This window comes from Pelodiscus sinensis, chromosome 14 (genome assembly GCF_049634645.1).
Source record: "Pelodiscus sinensis isolate JC-2024 chromosome 14, ASM4963464v1, whole genome shotgun sequence".
NCBI lineage: Eukaryota > Metazoa > Chordata > Testudines > Trionychidae > Pelodiscus > Pelodiscus sinensis.
Window position 1 is genome coordinate 40,653,132 of NC_134724.1, and position 20,789 is coordinate 40,673,920.

The 20,789-nt window shown below is 45.4% G+C and overlaps 1 protein-coding gene across 1 annotated transcript in view; it reads left to right on the plus strand.

The window, feature by feature from the left end:
* Positions 1 to 20,203, plus strand: part of CA12 (carbonic anhydrase 12) — a 43,995-nt gene extending 23,792 nt beyond the window's left edge. The window contains exons 4-10 of the mRNA XM_075897646.1: positions 119 to 261; positions 3,081 to 3,176; positions 5,620 to 5,683; positions 6,254 to 6,411; positions 8,830 to 8,956; positions 18,571 to 18,655; positions 19,912 to 20,203. Of these exons, the coding sequence (XP_075753761.1) occupies positions 119 to 261; positions 3,081 to 3,176; positions 5,620 to 5,683; positions 6,254 to 6,411; positions 8,830 to 8,956; positions 18,571 to 18,655; positions 19,912 to 19,996 (758 nt within the window). The 3' untranslated portion in view covers positions 19,997 to 20,203. The remainder of the gene's footprint in view (positions 1 to 118; positions 262 to 3,080; positions 3,177 to 5,619; positions 5,684 to 6,253; positions 6,412 to 8,829; positions 8,957 to 18,570; positions 18,656 to 19,911) is intronic.
* The last annotated feature ends 586 nt before the right edge of the window (positions 20,204 to 20,789 follow it).

Genomic DNA, 20,789 nt, shown 5'->3' on the forward strand with positions numbered 1-20,789 from the left:
GGTGCATATTTCTGAATTAAGAACCTCAATGGTTTATTCTGTTTAATTCTGATGTCTGCACACCAAGCGCGTTAACACAGCAATATGATCTTCTCCCATATTTTTGGTGTGCTTGCAGTAAGAATGAGTCTATTTCCTACCATGCACATCAGAAACCTCCCTTTCCAATACACGGCAAACCAGCTTCACCTGCACTGGGGAAACAGGAACAAGCCAGAAGGTTCGGAGCACACAATCAGTGGGAAGCATTTTGCAGCAGAGGTAAGATGGACTCAAGAAAGAGAAACCTGAAGGGAAAGTTAGACAGTTCCTACTATATCAAAGCTCAAATATGTATAGACAATGGTTGATGTATTCACCACTTGTGTTTCATACATTCTGCCAAAGAAGACCCACAGACAATAACTTATGCACTTAATATTTGACATAGCCTATGTCAAGATGCTACAAGATCTCTGGATTGAGGCTGGGCTCGGTAAGCAGTATGGCTTTGTTCTGATAGTAATGACACCAGGACTCAGGAGATCTGAGTTCTACTCTCAGTACCATTGGTGACTTGCTCTGTAATTTCAGCCAAGTTGTTTACTCTCCTTGACAACTTGATATCTCCCCAACAGACATAGCCTGTGTCTACACTGGCATGAATTTCCGGAAATGCTTAAAACAGAATAGTTTTCATTATAAGTATTTCCAGAAAAAGAGCATCTACATTGGCAGGCTGCTTTTCCGGAAAAGCCCTTTTTCCGGAAAAGCATCAGTGGCCAATGTAGATGCGCTTTTCCGGAAAAGAGCCCCGATCGTCATTTTCGCGATCGGGGCTTTTTTCCGGAAAAGACTACTGGGCTGTCTACACTGGTCCTTTTCCGGAACAGTGTTCCAGAATAAGGACTTATGCCCGAGCGGGAGCAGCGTAGTTTTTCCGGAATAGCGGCTGATTTTGTACAGTAGAGCGTCGTTGCTTTTCCGGAAACTCAAGGGCCAGTGTAGACAGCTCACAGCTTATTCCGGAAAAGCGGCTGATTTTCCAGAATAAGTGGCCCAGTGTAGACACAGCCATAGTGATTACCTGTAACAAAGGTGTTTTGTGAGGGTTTGACATGCTTTGTGATAGCATATATATAGAGGCATCCAACAGGTCTTTTCCACTTCTACCTTTTCTGAACCTGTGATACGGATTTAGGAATAGTGGTAGAAATGTAGCCGTGTTAGTCTGGTGTAGCTGAAACAAAATACAGGTCTATGTAGCACTTTAAAGACTAACAAGATGGTTTATTAGATGATGAGCTTTCGTGTGCCAGACCACTTTCTGAGGAAGTGGGTCTGGCCCACGAAAGCTCATCATCTAATAAACCATCTTGTTAGTCTTTAAAGTGCTACATAGACCTGTATTTTGATTTAGGAATAGATATTGAAAAGTAGTACCAACTGACAGATTATGGACTACACTCTAAATCACTTGAATCAGAGTATGTGGCTATTGATTTTTACTGCTTTAGCTCTTCATCTTGAAAGAGCTTTCCATTATAAGTCCTCCAGAGCAGGAATTTGTCTCTTCTCTATTTATACAGCACTTAGTATAAACAGGTCTCTAGTCCTGATTGGGGATCTTAAAACAATAACAGACTTTATGCAAGTCTTAGTTACCAGATGCCTGCCCTTCTTACATATCAGGATGTTGGAAGGGTTTAAGCTTCCTCCAGGCACACAAATATTGCTGCAGTTTGTGTGATGGTTTCTTCCCTTTACTCACAAATCATTCTCTCCACTGCTTCAGAGTATGACTCCTTTACAAATTGCTCAGTTTTGTTGTTCACCTCTTTTCTCAGAGAACGTGTCAGTTTTTAACTGTTAATACCCCTTGGAACTGTTAGTTTCTAAAACTGGCATATATGTCCGCACTGACAACTTTAGTTTCATCATGTTGACATTTTTTGTCCAAATTATTTAACATTACAAGGCAGTTCTAAAATGTTTCAATTTCTGATGACAAAGAATCATAGGCCAGATATTTTAATTAAAATACAGTAAAAATCAGAGTGAATTTTTATGCATATGATCAAATAATGTGCATATAAGGGTGTGTCTAGACTACCTAGTTTTGTCAACAAAAGTGGACTTTTGTCGACAAAACTATACCAGCGTCTACACTACCGCTGAGTTCTGTCGACATAACATCGACAGAACTCAGCAGTTTTGTCGACGCTGGTATACCTCATTTTACGAGGCATAACACCTTCTGTCGACAGAACTCTGTCGACAGAAGGTGTTATTGCCTGTAACATTGCGTCCAGACTACGGAGTTCTGTCGACAAAGCAGCTTGCTTTGTCGACAGAACTCAATGTGTCTGGACACTCTTTGTCAACAGAAGTTTTGTCGACAAAACGCGGTAGTCTAGACGTACCCTAAGTGTGTTCAATTGGCCACTTCAAGTTTGGGCTGAAATTATTTTAAAATGAGTTGGCCACTCCATGACCAATTTCAGGATTTAAACGAGGAATAGATATCACATGCTCATGCCGAGGGCAGTAGCTCCTGGCACTGTGTGATTAGATCACCGTCTCATCTTCACTTTAAATAAAAGAAAGTTTCTAGTACGCGTGGTCACAAAGAAAAGCTTGAAAATGTAATTCAGGGTAAGTGATGCAATGGCATCTATTTGAGTCTTCAGGCAGTCTGAAATAATAGCTCTTAAATGGGGGCTAATCCATAAAGCCACTGCTCTGGCTCCCACCAAAATCACCCCAGCAAAGGACTCAGAACAGTGCAGTGGGCCCATCATACCCACCCCAGAAGATGCACCTTGATTACTGAGGCAAGCGTTGAGGGGCAGGAGAGTCCTCCACAGAGAGGTGGGGTCAGTAGCAAGTAGAGGGGATACCTACCCATCATGAGTGAACAAAAGCAGCAAAATAACACTGCCTTTGTGTCTCTGAAAAGGGAGGAGGCCTCATGCCACTGCTAAAGGGGAAGGTGTTGAGAAGCCTCATGTTGTGGTGTTTAGGGTCCTGGATTTTCTTATGACAGCAGAAGGCTACCATGAGCCAGGGTTGATAATATTGTTACTTCTCACTCTTTGAAGGTCCATATTGTACATTATAACTCGGACAAATATTCTGATGTAACCGAAGCAATAGACAAATCAGATGGGCTAGCAGTTTTGGCAGTTCTTATTGAGGTAAGATATCTGCCCTGTGCTTTTTCATATTGAATAATGCTATAATTAAAGCATCGGTAAGCTTTGAAGTACATTTTGACTTTGTCAAAAAATTGAAGAAAAAAACCCACCCAAAACTTTCAGTTTTCCATTAAACCAACTGGAAATGTTCAAGGAGTGCAGACACTTTCTGAGAAAACGTTTGTTTAGTTGAAAATCCAATGAGCCATTGAAAGGGCTTTCATTTTTCTACAAAATGCTTATTATATGATACTGCTTAAAACTCAAAGACATCTCCACATTTAGCAAGATTTAGGGTACGTCTAGACTACAGGCTTCTGTTGACAGAAGTTTTGTAGACAGATACTGTCGACAAAACTTCTGTCGACAAAGAGCGTCTAGACTACATTGAGTTCTGTCGACAAAGCAAGCTGCTTTGTCGACATGGTAGTGTAGACGCAAAGGACAGTTTACATTCAATAACACCTTCTGTCGACAGAACCTCTGTCGACAGAAGGTGTTATGCCTCGTAAAATGAGGTTTACCAGCGTCGACAAAACTGCTGAGTTCTGTCGACGTTATGTCGACAGAACTCAGCGGTAGTGTAGACGCAGGTATAGTTTTGTCGACAAAAGTCCACTTTTGTCGACAAAACTCTGCAGTCTAGACACACCCTTAGTCTCATCTGAGAAACCTTCAGAAACATGGTGACTTTCAAAATTGAACATAGGACACGTGGTGGGGCGACTGCCCCAAACTGTCCAGAAGGGGTTAATGCAGGCAGGAGGAAACCTGTGCACAGCCCTGGCCAATTAGGGAGAGGCTTTTTAGTAGCCAGTTAGGGTATGGCTTGTTGGGGCAGCCCGGCATATAAGGGGCTGCCCAGCAGAAAGAGTGAGGTAGGCTCTGACCAGGGAAGGTGCAGGACCTGGTTCCCTCAGAGAAAGCATCTTCAGTAGAACAGTGCTGGGCAGGCGTGGGGAGGTTAAAGAGGGGGGCTTCTGCCTGATACCTGCCAGGCTGCTGGCCTTGCTACTGGGGCCAGGAAGGCCCAAAGGGTCACAGAGGAAGTGGCCCAGAGAATAAGAGGCTGTGAAGAGGGAGTACAAGAGGGTAGGACAAGGCAGATGCCAGAGAGTCCTGGGTCAGGACCCAGAGTAGCAGGCGGGCCGGGGTCTTTCCCCCTTGCACCACACCCTGACACCAAGGCATGGCCCATACAAACTGTGACTTGCCCTTGAGACAGAGGGGCTTGGAGGCCACTGTTGCATAAGAGATGAAGGACTGCCGATACCCCCCGGAAGGGGGGTGAGAGACCGCTGTGGGAATAGGCACTGCCAGAGGGCAGTCCAAACTGCCTGTGGACAGAGCGGAGTGACGGTTGAGACAACAGCCAGAGGGAGGCACCCTGCTGACAGAGCTAATTCCCAGTGCTACCAGCAGGAGGCACCGCGGCAGCGAGTCGACCCTGAGACAGGACACAATTTTTTCTGGTTGCCAGATGAGATTCTTTGGAAACATCTCCACATTATTAATAAAGCAAGCACTGATTAAAAGCCATGGCAGCAACTGGGAGCAGTCAGAAAGCAGTCTTATCAGATACTAGTCTGACCTCCTGTGTGTCACAGGCCTTTACATTTCATCCGGTTATCCAGGAAGCAGCGTTATGTAGCTGAATTAAATTAACACATACCATCATCGCTGACCTGATTCGCTGCAAAACATTTCTCCTTGAACACTTTTGTTATTTAAAATCTTAACTTTACAGTTCATTATACTGAATCAATATAAGCCCTAATTCTGACAATCTAATATTGGGTAAAATGGCAAAGAAATCAATAGTCTAGGGGTGTGTCTAGACTACCTAGTTTTGTCGACAAAAGTGGACTTTTGTCGACAAAACAATACCAGCGTCTACACTACCGCGGAGTTCTGTCGACATAACGTCGACAGAACTCCGCGGTTTTGTCGACGCTGGTATACCTCATTTTGCAAGGCATAACACTTTCTGTCGACAGAACTCTGTCGACAGAAGGTGTTATTGCCTGTAACACTGCGTCCAGACTACGGAGTTCTGTCGACAAAGCGGCTTGCTTTGTCAACAGAACTCCATGTGTCTGGACGCAAATTGTCGACGGAAGTTTTGTTGACAGTATCTGTCGACAAAACTTCCGTCGACAAAACGCGGTAGTCTAGACGTACCCTAGGTTATAACTTATTATTTCAGATAGCAGCAGTGTACTGAAATGGAGAGGAAAGAGGGAAGAGATAAACAAAACAATCCCAGGGCACAGCCTTAATTCCTACATCAGCCTACATTGTTCCAACACCACCAATAGTGATGTAATATTTCACTACAAGATGAAAATGTCAATCAAACATTATCAGTTAGTTGAAGAATTTAAGATTATGTGCACAGAGACCCTGGTTACCTGAACAGTTGTTAACAGTCTGTTTGTTACAGATAGGCACATTCAATCCATCGTATGAAAAGATCTTCAGTCATTTCCAGAACGTGAAATACAAAGGTGAGTGGCTATATTGTGCAAAAGGTCAAAAGTGTCTGAGTAGATCAGAACCTTATCGTTGAGGGGAATCAACCTGCTTGTTTTAAGAAACACTCAAAGAGGGCATGCCATGCTTTTCTCTCAACTGCTTAAGAACAGTTCCAAATAGAGTACATTTCTCTGACTGCAGTGTAGACAAACCCAAGTGCCTGATAGTATGTGGTTACCTGCACTGCTTATAAAGGAACTCATCCAGTAGTGCACATGAGCAGACTGCACTGAATAGTGAAGAGGAACTTTGCTCATGAATCATAACCCTTGGTATCGAGGTGCAACATGTCACATTTCTAAAGAATACATTTAGAAGTGGTTTCTGTTTTAAATTGGGGCTAGCATCTGTCAGATTACACTTTTTCCTTTTCCAATGAGAATGCTTTCTGAAAAACAAATTTTCCTTACTGGGACTCAGCTGTGCAAAGACATACAGCAAACCAATGCAGTCGAGTAGAAAGTCCTGATGGTTTAGTGTAGATTAGCACTGAGAGACGTTTATAATAAGAATACAGAACTTACATGTAGTCTGTCTTTCAGACCAGGTAGCTCTAGTTCCAGGTTTTGACATCCAAGAACTGCTTCCTGATAGATTGGATGAGTATTATCGCTATGAAGGATCCCTGACCACTCCTCCTTGTTACCCTAGTGTTCTCTGGACAGTTTTCCGACACTCTGTAAAAGTTTCACAAGAACAGGCAAGTTTAAGTATTTTCTTATTTAGCCTGTCATTGTAGCCTAAAATGTGATATTAAACTAAATGCTAATAAATTAACCTGTGTTTATTAAGGAATGTTAAATTTGCATTCTCGTTTTCTGGATTCCAAATAGGAAGTTTCCTATTAGGCCCCATAAAATAAAAGGTGTGATCAGTAAAATTAATCTTTGAGTGGGAAATAGAAAGTTATTTAATCTGTCATACTTTGTTTGCAATTGATATGTAAAGGCCAAGGGACTGGAGACTGGATGGCTCTTTAATTCACAATAAACACATTATTGTCCACATTTTCAGTCTCACCTTAACAGGATGCCTTACTTGTGTCTGCTAACCTTCATAGGTGAAAAGTTTCACTTACAGTTAAACAAGCACCCACAGAGAGATTTGTATTTGAAACTTTTAATCCATTTGTATTCTGCCTTCGCTTCAGCACTTACCCTCTACATGCAAGTATCTTTCATAAATTCCTAATGCAAGTCTATTTAACAGTATCATCCAGATAGGAACAGCCTCCAGCTTTGTTTGTTTTCATAAAACCAAAGCCTAACTGGTGACAGGTTATTTTACAAAAGCAAAGTGACCCTAGTTTTCACCCAGCTCTAGCGTTCATGTGCATGTTTTAGAAACTAATTAATTTTTTTTCCCCTCATGTCGTCAACCTATAAACTAGCAGAAAAAGAATAGATACATATTCTGAATTATATACCCCCCCCCAAGGACCCGCTGCTTCTGACCCACGTCAGGGGGGATGGGCTTTACTAGTAATTTCCAAATGTTAAGAAATGCAGACAGCTCTTTCACAGAAATCTCTGACCAAGTTAGCAGTTGCACTCCTTGTTGTGAACATAAACCTCCATGAATCTCACCGTCTGGGCATTCCTCACCTTACCCAAATAGTCAGCTTTTTAAGATGGCTTCTAGTGCTTCAGACTTGGACTGTTTATGCTAATATGACAATGACCCTTTGTGGAAGGAAACTTTCTCTCCATGATATTTTTTTGGATGCTCCTTTTATTAACTTAAAATCAGATCCACTCATCTGTTACCTATTCTGCTCCAGGTCAGGCAACAGGAGGGAACAGACTGGGGTCTTTGGGCGGTTCTACAAACACTACAAGCCTACATGCTCATCAGGAAATAAAGGCTTCCACTACCCCAGTTTCTTAACAGCTAAATACACATTATTAGGGTTACTCTAACATGAATTAAATTAAATTCATCTATGGGCATTGAGAAACAGCCTTTAGACAGGTGAAGTCACACTGGGTATGTCTAGACTACATGCTTCTGCCGACAGAGGCATGTAAATTAGACTACTCGACATAGTCAATGAAGCAGGGATTTAAATATCCCCCGCATCGTTAAAATAAAAATGGCTGCTGCGCTGTGCTGGCTCAGCTGATGGTTGGCACAGTGCGGCAGTCAAGACGCGGATCGGTCGACAGGGAATGCCTTTGTCGACCGCTCCCTTATGCATCGTGAAACAAGGTTTACTCGGTCGGCAGAGGCATGTACTGTGCAGGGGGTCAGACTAGATGATCATAATGGTCCCTTCTGACCTTAAAGTCTATTGCTGTGTCTAAACTACATGCCTCTGTCGGCAGAGGCATGTAGATTAGGGTTGTAGGCAAAGGTAAATGAAGCCGCGATTTAAATGATCGCGGCTTCATTTACATTTACATGGCTGCCGCGCTGAGCCGACAAACAGCTGATCAGCTGTTTGTCGGCTCGCCGCTAGTCTGGACGTTCCCCCTGTCGACATCAAAGCCCTTTGTCGGCAGCCCCGTTATTCCTCGTGGAATGAGGTTTACCGGGGCTGTCGACAAAGGGCTTTGATGTCGACAGGGGGAACGTCCAGACTAGCGGCGAGCCGACAAACAGCTGATCAGCTGTTTGTCAGTTCAGCGCGGCAGCCATGTAAATGTAAATGAAGCCACGATCATTTAAATCGCGGCTTCATTTACCTTTGCTGAATAAACAAATCTACATGCCTCTGCCGACAGAGGCATGTAGTATAGACGTACCCGATGAGTCTATGTAGTCTAGACGTACCCACTGTTTGCACATCATATCATATTATGTGCTGGAACGAGGGTTCTGCCATATCCTCTCACTTGAAGTGGTTTCCATCTCATGCAGGGGTTACACTTTGGTTCAATGCTCTTTAGTGCTCTCACCATACAAAGTGTTTGAGCACCCCTGATATTTGGGGGTCATGCTGTGCGCTGAATCGGTAGCTACTGCACAAGTGAACTTACCAGCTTCATGCATCAGTGTGGGCTGAAGCATTCCCTCATGGGACGACGCTGATTTGCACAGTCACTGAAGCATAAGAAGTAAACATACACACCGTTACTTTCTCTGACACTGGATACTGAACTGTGTTCTTTGTCCCTAGCTCCTGGCACTGGAAACAGCTCTGTACTGCACACAGCCTAATGACCCGGCACCTCTGGAAATGGTTAATAACTTCAGACACATTCAGGAGTTTGATGAAAGGCTGGTTTCGGTATCCTTCCGCCAAAGTGAGTAAAATAAACGCCCTGTGCGAAGCAATGGTGAATAACTATGCATGTGGACTTGGACTACGAAGGGCTACTGCAGTGGTGTGCAACCAGTGGTCTGTGGGCTACATACGGCTCACTGGGGTCCCGCCTGCAGCTCGCACAACCCATCTGCCACCTTTCCCCACACGCCGATCGTGCACTGCGATACTCGAGTCCTGCACTTCCTAACCCTTCCCCCTCCTCCCAGCTGTTTGTGGCTGTTCAAGCTCTGGGAAGAGGCAGGGCGCAAATCAGCCGATTCATGGCACTCTGAAAGTGCTGGCTGCGGGTAGCCCGCCACTGCGGCTCACCGAGTTGAAGGAGGGCCCCTTGCGTGGCCTATGAGCTACGCTTGGTTGCCCATCGCTGGCGTACAGCCACAGCTTTGCTTTGCTTTCTTCAAGCACAGCACGACCAGCAGAAGCTTTCACTCCCTAATGTTTCCCCTTACATTGCTGTCTTACCTGAGCAACTGTAGGAGAGCAAGGTGTGTGCGCAGTTCTGTTTGTCACTGTCCTTTGAGCCTGGACAGCAGCGTGAGGAAGATGAGGAGGGGAAAGCGTACTGGGAGCCTCAGCCTTTCCTGTCATGTTCAGTGGGGGAAGAACTTTCTGGTATCACAAGATGGTTTTTCTCCCTAATTTTGAATCGATTAGGTGCATTCACTGTTTTAAGTGGCATTATGATCACGCGGCCTTCTATTAAATGAGGAAATGCCTTGTTCTGAACTATTCCTTATAGCCTAAGCCAAGGGTTGGAAACCCCCAGCATGCGTGACACGAGCGGCACATGCAGCCTAACCTGCTGCCAGTGCCCTTCCCCTTCCCCTTCCCCAGGTCAGGCTGCCTGCACTAGGGATGCTAAATATCAGTTAATTGAACACTTGATTAACCGCATGAATTCCTATCCGTTACTCGACTAGTCTATAGTCCCCAGGAGCGAGGCCGGCAGCCAGTGCTCTCTGGCCCCACTCCCGAGGACCTCCTTTCCAATCTGCACTGCTGCCCCTATTTCAGAGGCAGCAGCGTGGGGTGCCAGGCAGGAGCTGGTCCGTGAGGGGAGCCAGTTTTAAAACCAGCCCCCTTTGCAGACAGGCTGCCTGTCACCCTGTACTGCTGCCTCTGATACAGCCGAATGGCTTGCGGTTGTCCGAGCTGCCACAGCCTGAGAAGGGCTTCTGCCTGCACCGGGGTGACACTCTGGCCTGCACTAGCCACATGGCTAAGGCCCTGGATGTCTTCCAATGCCACCGTCAGCGGCCCGAGGGGCTGCGGGAGCTGGCCAAGATCCTGGCGCTCAGCCTGCACCAAAAGGCTCTGGCACCTGCTGCCCTGGCCCACTGGCAGCCCTGAGAGACCAGGCGAGGTGCTGGGCGACCTCTGCTTAGCTGCCCTCTGTGCCGGTGGCTGCTGTGCGAGCTGGTGACCCTGCACTGTGGCCATGCTCACTGCCACCGCTGCGCCATGCCTGCCTACCACACAGTGTGAAAACAAGTGAGTGCCCCCTCACCTTTTCATGCCAGACCCACACTCCCTCACTCATCCCCCCACTCCCAGCCACACAATCTGGCTGCTTCTGGCCAGACAGCCTGCCCCCATCCCACTCCTGCCCCCTCCCTTGCTTCTGCCCCCTCCCTAGCCAGACACCATAGTCCCAGACTATTTCTGCACCCTACCTCCCACCCAGACCTTGCAACCTCACCCCCTCCTACACCTCATTCCTGCCCAGATCCTGGACCCCCATCTCCATTCCACTCACTGGCAATCCTTTCCCACACATTGAATCCCACATTTTTGTCCTCACGCCAGAGCCTAAGGGGGTCCACAAAATCCAATGGAACCCCAGAAAAGTAAATCTGGCCTGTGGGAAGCCCCAAACCTCAGTCCCCCCTGTCTCTTCCCCTCACCCCATGGGACAGGAGCACCAGAGGAGTGAGGTGTCTCAGTTAGGGGGCCACATCAGTGAGGGTTGGGGTTTATGGAGGAGGTTTTTTGCTTCTCACTTGTGTGGTCCCCAACTGATTTTTTTTTCTGTGGGTCAGTGACCACTGACCCAAAAAAGGTTCCCCACCCCTGCCATAAATGAAGAAAACATTGAAACCTTTAGTGTTAGACATAATATTTTACTTTATTTAAAATGAAGTTTGATAAACTAACATGAGAAAGTTAAAACGCATAATCTGTTTCATAATTTAAATTAAACCATTCTCCCTAGCTGCAGCTGGTTCAGAAAATAAAGTCACCATACCCAGCAGCCTGCCCTGGCCACCCCTACCCCATCCTTCCCCCATCACACAGATCTGTGAATAAGTTAAATCTTGGTACGCAAGTTCGGAAAGGTTGCCGACCCCTGCTCTAAAAGGCAAGATCTGCATCTTAATTTATTTATTAATGAAGCTGTTGTAAGTAGAACTGTTATTGACTTTAGAAAGTATCATTGGCACTCGGACCCGTACTTCGAAGTGAATAGATCAAATTTCTGCACTCCACCTCTGAAAGGTTGCCAACCCCTGGCCTAGACAGGAATATTTTAATTAGATATATCAGTGACCTTGCTCTTTAAGCACACTTTTTCTGATCATTTCAAATATTCATTTAACTAAGAATTCCTTTATACTTCTATCAGAGACAAAAATCTACAATCCAGCGCAGGCTGGATGCATTATGCTGAAATAGCAAAGTCTGTCTTTCCAGTTGCATGATCGCCTCCCAGAGTAGATTAAATTACCACACCTTGCCTTCTCCAGCCCCTCAGTGGCAAATGCTGCTTTGTTTCTGACACAGCTGCGTCTCCTGAGTTCAATTTCAGTAACCACTCTTGCTGCCAACTACAAAATAGTGGCCTCTCTGGGAAAGCTCTTATGGAGCAGATGCATTTGAAAAGGTCAGACTGGTGTTCTGGTGCTACAAAAACAGCAATTCGGGGGAAGTTCAAAGGCGCATTTACACTAGATCAAGGATTTAGCACAGCTCGGGTTCACTTAAGCCAAATTTCTGTTCATATGAAGTCAATTATTTTGCCCTTGAGGAGAAACAGTAGTTTAAAGCACAGGTGGGTCGCCCTTAGGGTCAAAGTAACTTACATTTCTTACAGGTACTGCCCTATTGCAGCACCCCCAGGGGGCCCTCGAGGTAGGAGGTTGGGAGAGCTGTGACATGACAGGACTTGTAACAAATTTCAGTGTGGGCTGGAGTGCTGCAGGCTCAGGGCAGGGTATTGCGGAGTACGTGTGTCGGGGGCTCAGAGCAGGGGTGGGGGTGCAGGAATCAGGGCAGGAGGTTGGGTGTGAGAAAGTTTCAGGACAGGGGATTGAGGTGTGGGGAGGGTTCAGTGCGGGGGGAGGGGGAAGTGGCTTGGGACTGGAAATGGCCACCACGCTGGCTGACTGGAGAAGCAGATCTCCATGGCTGGCTGGGGTGGCGCTGCCTGGCTGCTGGAACCCTGGGGCTGGCCAGGGCAGCAGAGAACGAGCTGCCCAGTTGCCAGATCTCTGGGGCTGTCTGGAATGGCAGGGATTGTGCTGCCTGGCTGCCAGATTGCTGGGGCTGGCCAGGGCAGCAGGGATTGTGTTGCCTGGCTGCCCTGAACTGCTCTGGGGCAGAGGGCAAGGGCCAGTACCCACATCGGAGGGGATTGGGCAGGGGCCAGCAGCAGCTGGGAGGGCTGGGCTCTGATGGACATAGAAGGGTGGGGCCTTGGCCAGAAGGGGCGGAGCTGGGGGCTTTCCTCCCCGAGCCATGGTGTCACCCACTACCCATGTGTAAGCCTATCTAAGTTCCGACATACAGTTCAACAATCTACTCAACAATATTGAACTTTGCTGCTGCCTTACCTGTTCACATCCCTACTTCAGTGTTAGGAATCCTGACTGACTTGCTTCTTTTCTGGGGGTGTGTGGCAGTATTCCCTGTCAGCTGTACACTTTCGCAGCCACTCAGGACAGATTCGTATGCTGCTCAGCTGATTAGTAGAGTGCCCACTGTTAGGTTTTTTGTTTCTACTGGTGGTGCACATCACACATGCCTCGGTGCACACAGACATTATTCCACATACAGATGGAAAAATCCCCACATGGATGGAAAGTGTTAGGGGAACATTGGTGTGTGAGTGTATTTTGAAGTTTATGACTACACAGGATGCTGAAATATGAGATGTAGCTCTGCCAGCCACCCAATGAGGGAACATTAAGTCTCAATCCTCCATATTCACCCTCCTCTAACTAGACGACTGGGAGAGTTTAGCTCAGGTTTCATCTTCCTGTGACAAGTTAGATTCTTAGATGATCTGGTGAACACAATAGTAATTCTTGCCAATGCCATCATAGGCCATTCTGTCTCCTTGGCTATTCAATTCTGTGCTTTATAATAAGACAAAGGGACTGTAAGTCAGACCGATGCATCCCCACTGTCTCATGTTTCAGAAGATCAGATGATCCATAGGCGCACACCATTGTCTGTCTGTGTGATCCACTCCAAACCCTGTGCAAAGATTTAAGGTGTCTTCGAAGAAGCGGTTGCAACACTGACCGGAACATTTCTCAGATCCGAGTGCTTTGAGTGACAGGCAAGGTCTGCTCGGAAGCCTCTGCTCCATGTTCCATCACTAATGGAGATACATTTGACATCTGCATGGAGCGGGGCCTTCTCAGCCTTTGCCTCTAGGCTCTGGAATTCTCTCCCTGGGACATTTGCTTGGCACCAATGTTGGCACTGTTTCAGCACCAGGCCAAAGCCACCCTTTTTACCCGTGCTTTTATTGGTGTGTAGGTGAGTGTCTTGAGTGTTTTAGCAGGTTTTATGTCCCCCCTTTGGGGTTCTGTATTTTACTTTATATTATATATAGTCTTTTAAAAAAATTGGTAAGCCGCCTCAAATATTTTAAATAGAGAGGCGGGTAAACATTTTAAATAAATACAGACATACATATTTTAAATGTCTGCAACACTAGCATCCACCTAGCACCAAGGAGAAAAAAAATTATGGGGAAAAATAGTTGGTCTATGTTTGTTTAACATTCATTTCCAGTGTAATCTTAATGATTAACTTTTTACTTTTTCCCTCCTCCTCATCATTTTGTCAAGATTCAGTACATGGTGGACTGAGCATGGGTATGTTGTTGGATTGCTAACAGCAGATGTAGACAACAGTGATCTTTATGATTCACACTGATTGAGCTTCTCATTCTGTGCAATTTTCCATTTCTGTCCTCATGTGAACTTTCAGTACCTTGCGTGCCTCTTTGCCGGGAGTTCTGTCCTTTGGTTAACAGCAAATGATATTGAATGACAATGCATGTTTTAACTAACCTAGTACAAATTAAATAATATACTTTTCCCCACAGATATCTAAGTACTTTACAAAATGGTATAAGTATTATTATTCCCATCTAAAAGGGAACACAAAGCACAGACGTGATCTGGCCAAAAATCACACAGTCAGTGTCAAAGCCAGGAATAGAGTCTGGGTTTCCTGTTTCCCAGTCTGTCCAAACAACCGTATAATTCAGCTCTGTGTGTAAGCACCATTTCCTTTAACAAAATTCCAAATACATACCCCATAACACATCCTGTTGTTCTCACATTAGGAATGGTCTCTGGAGTTACAGAATCCATTGTTCGGGTGTAGACACACATTGATAGAAAACCCATTCAGTCTTTTGCTGCAGTAATTATAAACATAATTGGGTCACTAAACCAAAGAAAACATTTCTAATGCTATGAAAAGACCATTTATTAGTAGCATAAATAATGATCCCAAATAATTTTAGGGAGACGCTGTGGCTTTAATAATCCCTAACAGGTGTAAAACACTCCACTTCACTCCCTGCACCAAAACCAAATCAGTCCCACAACCCTGCAAGAGCACTGTTAATGTGTGCATCATTATGCCACTTGAGAGCAGCAAGATACAAAGCCTTGTAGCACCAGCTGTGCCAAAAGTAGGAACAAAATACATGTTAGAAGGTGGTAGAGATGATGGGGAAGCGTCTAAGGATGTGTTTCTATTCATGCATCCACAATAAAGCAAACATTATTGGGCACATCAATTGTTCCAAACTCAGCCAGCTTACAGAGAAACCTTTCTGACTTTCCAGAAGGACAAGAATAAGGGGCATCTCTTGTTGAATCATAGGGCACGTCTAGACTACCGCGTTTTGTCGACGGAAGTTTTGTCGACAGATACTGTCGACAAAACTTCCGTCGACAATTTGCGTCCAGACACATGGAGTTCTGTCGACAAAGCAAGCCGCTTTGTCGACAGAACTCCGTAGTCTGGACGCAGTGTTACAGGCAATAACACCTTCTGTCGACAGAGTTCTGTCGACAGAAAGTGTTATGCCTCGTAAAATGAGGTATACCAGCGTCGACAAAACCGCGGAGTTCTGTCGACGTTATGTCGACAGAACTCCACGGTAGTGTAGACGCTGGTATTGTTTTGTCGACAAAAGTCCACTTTTGTCGACAAAACTAGGTAGTCTAGACACACCCATAGAATCACAGAACCATAGAGCTGGAAAAGACCTCAGAAGGTCATCAAGTCCAGCCCCCTGCTCTAGGCAGGACCAATCCCAACTAAATCAACCTGGCCAGGGCTTTGTCAAGCCGAGACTTAAACACCTCTAGGGATGGAGACTCCACTACTTCCCTAGGTAACCCATTCCAGTGCATCACCACCCTCCTAGTGAAATAGTTTTTCCTAATATCCAACCTGGACCTCTCCCACCACAACTTGAGACCATTGCTCCTTGTTCTGCCATCTGTCACTATTGAGAACAGCCTCTCTCCATCCTCTTTGGAACCTCCCTTCAGGAAGTTGAAGGCTGCTATGAAATCCCCCCTCACTCTTCTCTTCTGCAGACTAAACAAACCCAACTCCCTCACCCTCTCCTCATAGGTCATGTGCTCCAGCTCCCTAATCATTTTGGTTGCCCTCCGCTGGACCCTCTCCAATGCATCCACATCCTTTTTGTAGTGGGGGGCCACAGAACTGGACACAATACTGCAGATGTGGCCTCACCAGAGCTGAATAAAGGGGAATAATGACATCTCTGGATCTGCTGGCAATGCTCCTCTTAATGCAACCTAATATGTCATTAGCCTTCTTGGCTACAAGGGCACACTGTTGACTCATATCCAGCTTCTCATCCACTGTAACCCCCAGGTCCTTTTCTGCAGAACTACTACTTAGCTGGTTGGTCCCCCGCTTGTAACTATGCTTGGGAGTCTTCCATCCCAAGTGCAGGACTCTACATTTGTCCTTGTTGAACCTCATCACATTTCTTGTGGCCCAATCCTCCAATTTGTCTAAGTCACTCTGGACCCTATCTCTGCCCTCCAGCATATCTACCTCTCCCCCTAGCTTAGTGTCATCTTCAAACTTGCTGAGGGTGCAATCCATCCCCTCATCCAGGTCATTAATAAAGATATTGAACAAAACCGGTCCTAGAAGCGAATCTTGGGGACTTCGCTAGAAACCGACCGCCATCCTGACATCGAGCCATTGATCACTACCTGCTGGGCCCAGCCTTCTAGCCAGCTTTATATGCATCATACTGTCCATTTATCTAATCCACATTCCCTTAACTTGCTGGCAAGAATATTGTGAGAGACCGTATCAAAAGCCTTGCTAAAGTCAAGGTATATCACATCCACTGACTTTCCCATGTCCACAGAGCCAGTTACCTCATCATAGAAGCTAATCAGATTGGTCAGGCATGACTTGCCCTTTGTGAATCCATGCTGACTATTCCTGATCACTTTCCTCTTTTCCAAGTGCCTCAAAATAGATTCCTTAAGGATCCCTTCCATGATCTTTCGAGGAACCGAGGTAAGACTGACCGGCCTATAGTTCCCTGGATTGTCCTTATTCCCTTTTTGAAGATGGGCACTACATTTGCCCTTTTCCAATCATCTGGGATCTCTCCCAATCTCCAAGACTTTTCAAAGATAATGGCCAAAGGATAGTTCCTAACCTGTTCTTTACCCACCAAGGGCTGTCCATCGTCATCCCATCTTGCGTCACTTAGTGCATTAGTCCAGGAGCCCACCTTGTCCGTGAATACAGAGGAAAAGAAAGCATTGAGTACTTCAGCTTTCCCCACATCATCTGTCACTGGGTTACCTCCTTCATCCAGTAGGGGCCGCACACCCTCTCTGATCACCTTCTTCTTGTTAACATGCCTGTAGAAACCTTTCTTGTTATCCTTCACATCCTTAGCCAGTCGCAATTCCATCTGCGCTTTCGCCTTCCTGATAACCCCCCCGGCATTCTCGAGCTATACATTTAAACCCCTCCCTGGTCATTCGTTTAAATTTCCACTTTTTGTAAGCTTCCTTTTTGTGATTAAGTTCACCAAGGATTTCCCCTGTAAGCCAATCCGGTCTCCTACCATGTTTGCCTCTCTTGCTACGCATTGGAATGATTTCTTTCTGTGTCTTCAATAAGGCTTCTTTAAAATACTGCCAGCTGTCCTGGACTCCTTTCCCCTTCATGTTAGCATCCCAGGGGATTCTGCCCATCGGGTCTCTGAGGGAGTCAAAATCTGCTTTTCTGAAGTCCAACGTGTGTCTTTTACTACTCTCTTTTCTTCCTTCGGTCAGGATCTGGAAACGTACCATCTCATGATCACTGCTTCCCAGGTTGTCACCCACCTCTGCTTCCCCTATTAGTTCCTAATACAGAAGGTACATAAAAGGTACATAAAAGAACATGAACATAAACATAAACATATAAGATGCAAGGTGGGATCATTGTGCTGCTTTCATGGAGTGCAGATGTGCATGTCTACCCAGTGTTTGATCTTTGTCACTCTGCCACTGATGATTAAACTTGACCCAATTATTTACAAGTGTCTGATCTGCAGAATCTCAAGTTTGAGAGTGTTAATCCAAAACATCATCTCAAAAGCACTTGCAAACATGAACTGATTGTGTTTTCAATCCTCTACCTACTTTCACTCTGATAGCACCACCAGACAGTAATATTCTCAATTACAAACCGCACCACCTGCAGCAGGGGCTGCATTCATGTGTGTTCCTTGGGCATAGAAAGAGAGCAAGTACTCATTTGACATTCTCTCTCAATCAGTAGCCTCCCCAGGAATTGAAATTGGGGGGGGCAGGGGGGGTTCAAATTTACAGGGGCTGTCAGGGCTGATGAGGGGTGAGACTGTGAGGGTGAAGGTGGGCTGTATGGCACCATAGTTCACAAAACTGGGGGGGTGTTGGGGAAATTCAGAGGGGGGAGATAGGGAAATCCCTGCTCTCAAATGGGCCTGCATCTTGAACTTTGCCTGTTAATTAACAACAGACACAAAGAGTCCCAATTGTGCAAGCTGTGCTAATTCAGAGCTCCCCAGGCCCACAGACGTATGCCTGTGTAGAGCCAGTTGCGGAATGGGACCGTAAGGTTTGCCTCTTTTGAGAAGTTTACCTAATAAAGGAATACACTTGCCATTTTACTTCCTTTAAGTGGTTTTGTATAGAGCATAGATGGAAATAATCTGCAATGATTGATCAGAGGCCAGCACTCTATTTTAAAAAAGAGACAGACAGACAGAGACGGAATTACCTCTGCATTTTCTCCTTCTCCTAGGTTTTGTCCTTTCAGTTACAGTAGCCAGTGTTCTTGGCATTATCATCATGCTTGCAGTAGCCTTTTGGTTGCTTAGGAAGAAGTGGTAAGAGATTTTGCTTTGTTTAAACACAGTAAATATGCTAATTCTCCTCCATGATTAGTGGATTTTAGCAGATTTAACCCATTTCATATGCAATAGAGAATAAATATGGACTCGTTCTGGAGATGAGTTTTGTCCCAATGTACTTATCCCACAACCTCAAGCTCGAAGAAAGGTGAGTTTAGAATAAATCCCTATAGCGGTGCCAAAATACCTCAGTGAGGCTCACATTACATTCCCAAAGGGCGTGTCTTCACTACCCGCTGGATCGACAGGCAGTGACTGATCCAGCAGGGGTGGATTTAGTGCATCTCTGACTGCCAAGCACTCTCCTGTCAACTCTGGTACTCCACCAGAACGAGAAGTCTCAAAAGAACGCTACATCATTATGCCAGTTTTAGGAGAAGCAAAATTATTTTGTAATTTATTTCAAAATACCTGTCAGCAGGTCTGTCTGTAACAATACAGACACGCACACAAATTCTCTCAGGAGCAGAGAGTTAAAGAAACCCCAATGACAACTCAACTCCTGTTTCTCTTCCACCCTGCCTCCCCTCCCCCCCCCAACCCAGCTGAGCAGGCCAGACGCCTACAGTTTCCCCCCGCAGTGCAGATAAGGGGTCCCCCAGCTCAGATACCTGCACTCCCTTCCTGCTCCCTGAACCCAGCTGTGGCCCAAGCACCTGTTCCCCTCCCCCCAGAGCCCAGGCATCCAGAGGGAGAAACTGCCTGATGCCAGACTTGCATAGAGATTTCTGTGTGCCATCCTCCCCTTCCTCAGGGCATGTGGGGAAGTGCTTTCTTCCTCTGCCCCCACCCCCTGCCACTAGTGTCTTCTATATGCAAGCTGGGCTCTGCTGGGTCCAGCAGCCCCCCCATTCTGGCTAGCATCACTGCAAAGGAAAGTCTGCACGTGCAATGTTAATTTCTGCAAAACTCTGCATTGTGCTGTGGGGCAGGAGTATATACTGATACTTACAAGAGAACTGGGCCTTGATAGTAGTCATTCTGGGAGCGTTGTGTGGGAGAATGGTGCTTACTTCCCCTTTGAATACTCAGAGCTTTCCCTTGTTATGAACACCGGCCTTGAGGGTGCATAAACAGTTACACTTTGAAATACAGACCCTAGTGACAGTTGCCAGGTGCATTAGTACTAAGAGACTCATCGCATACCCTGTAAAATAAAATGCTTTAAAATATTCTTGATGCTTTTCTCTCATTTGTAATTTCACTTTGCTCATGTAATTATTTTCTTACAGTTGCCAAAAGGAACGAGAAGATAACAGAAGAGTCATCTACAAGCCAGCCACTGACAAAGAGGATGACAACACTTGTAAAGTATGAGTTCCTACTCGGTCACAGAAATCCCTTTTACTTCATGGTACTGAGAGAAGTTTGCCTCGGACAACATGCTTCTTGTTTCCATCCCTGGAGCACCCTTAAAACAAAGCAGCCAAAACACTCGATGGTTTTCCTTGCCCTTCTCAACCAAACCAGTTCTCACCTAACCATGGAAAGCAATTACTGAGAACTTTTGTGTGTGTTAAATATGACAAAATGACATTGACCAGAAGAAAGGACCAAAAATTACATACCTGTTCAAGTTTGTCCTAAATTACCTGGAGCAAGTAATAATCAAATGCTTGTCAAATGCATAAGAACTTGGGGAGATGTAAACAGCAAGTATTCTAGCTAGACATGAGGGCCAAATATCTCATTATGCTAGTTTCATAAAATCTTAGAAATGTAGGGCTGAAAGGGACCTCAAGAAATTAATGTTGGCTGCCTTGAATATTTTAAATAGAAAGGCAGAGTAAAAATATTTAATTAAGTTAAATAAATAAATTAAATAAATGTTGAGAACCTTTTTAATTTATTAATCATAAACTTGAGCTTAATGGGCTATTCATGCCACATATTTCCCACAAAACACAAACATCTAAAGACACTCATTAATTTATCACAACTGTATTAGTGTATCTATTTCTACTTCCCTGCTAAAAATTAGTATGGGCACTTCTCCAATAGTGGGAGCATGTAGGTGTATTGTGTCTCCTAGTCTTGCTAGCAGAGATCATCCAATGGCATATGGTTTGATAGCTGCTAATCACAGTGGACAGTGTACGCTAGCAACTAT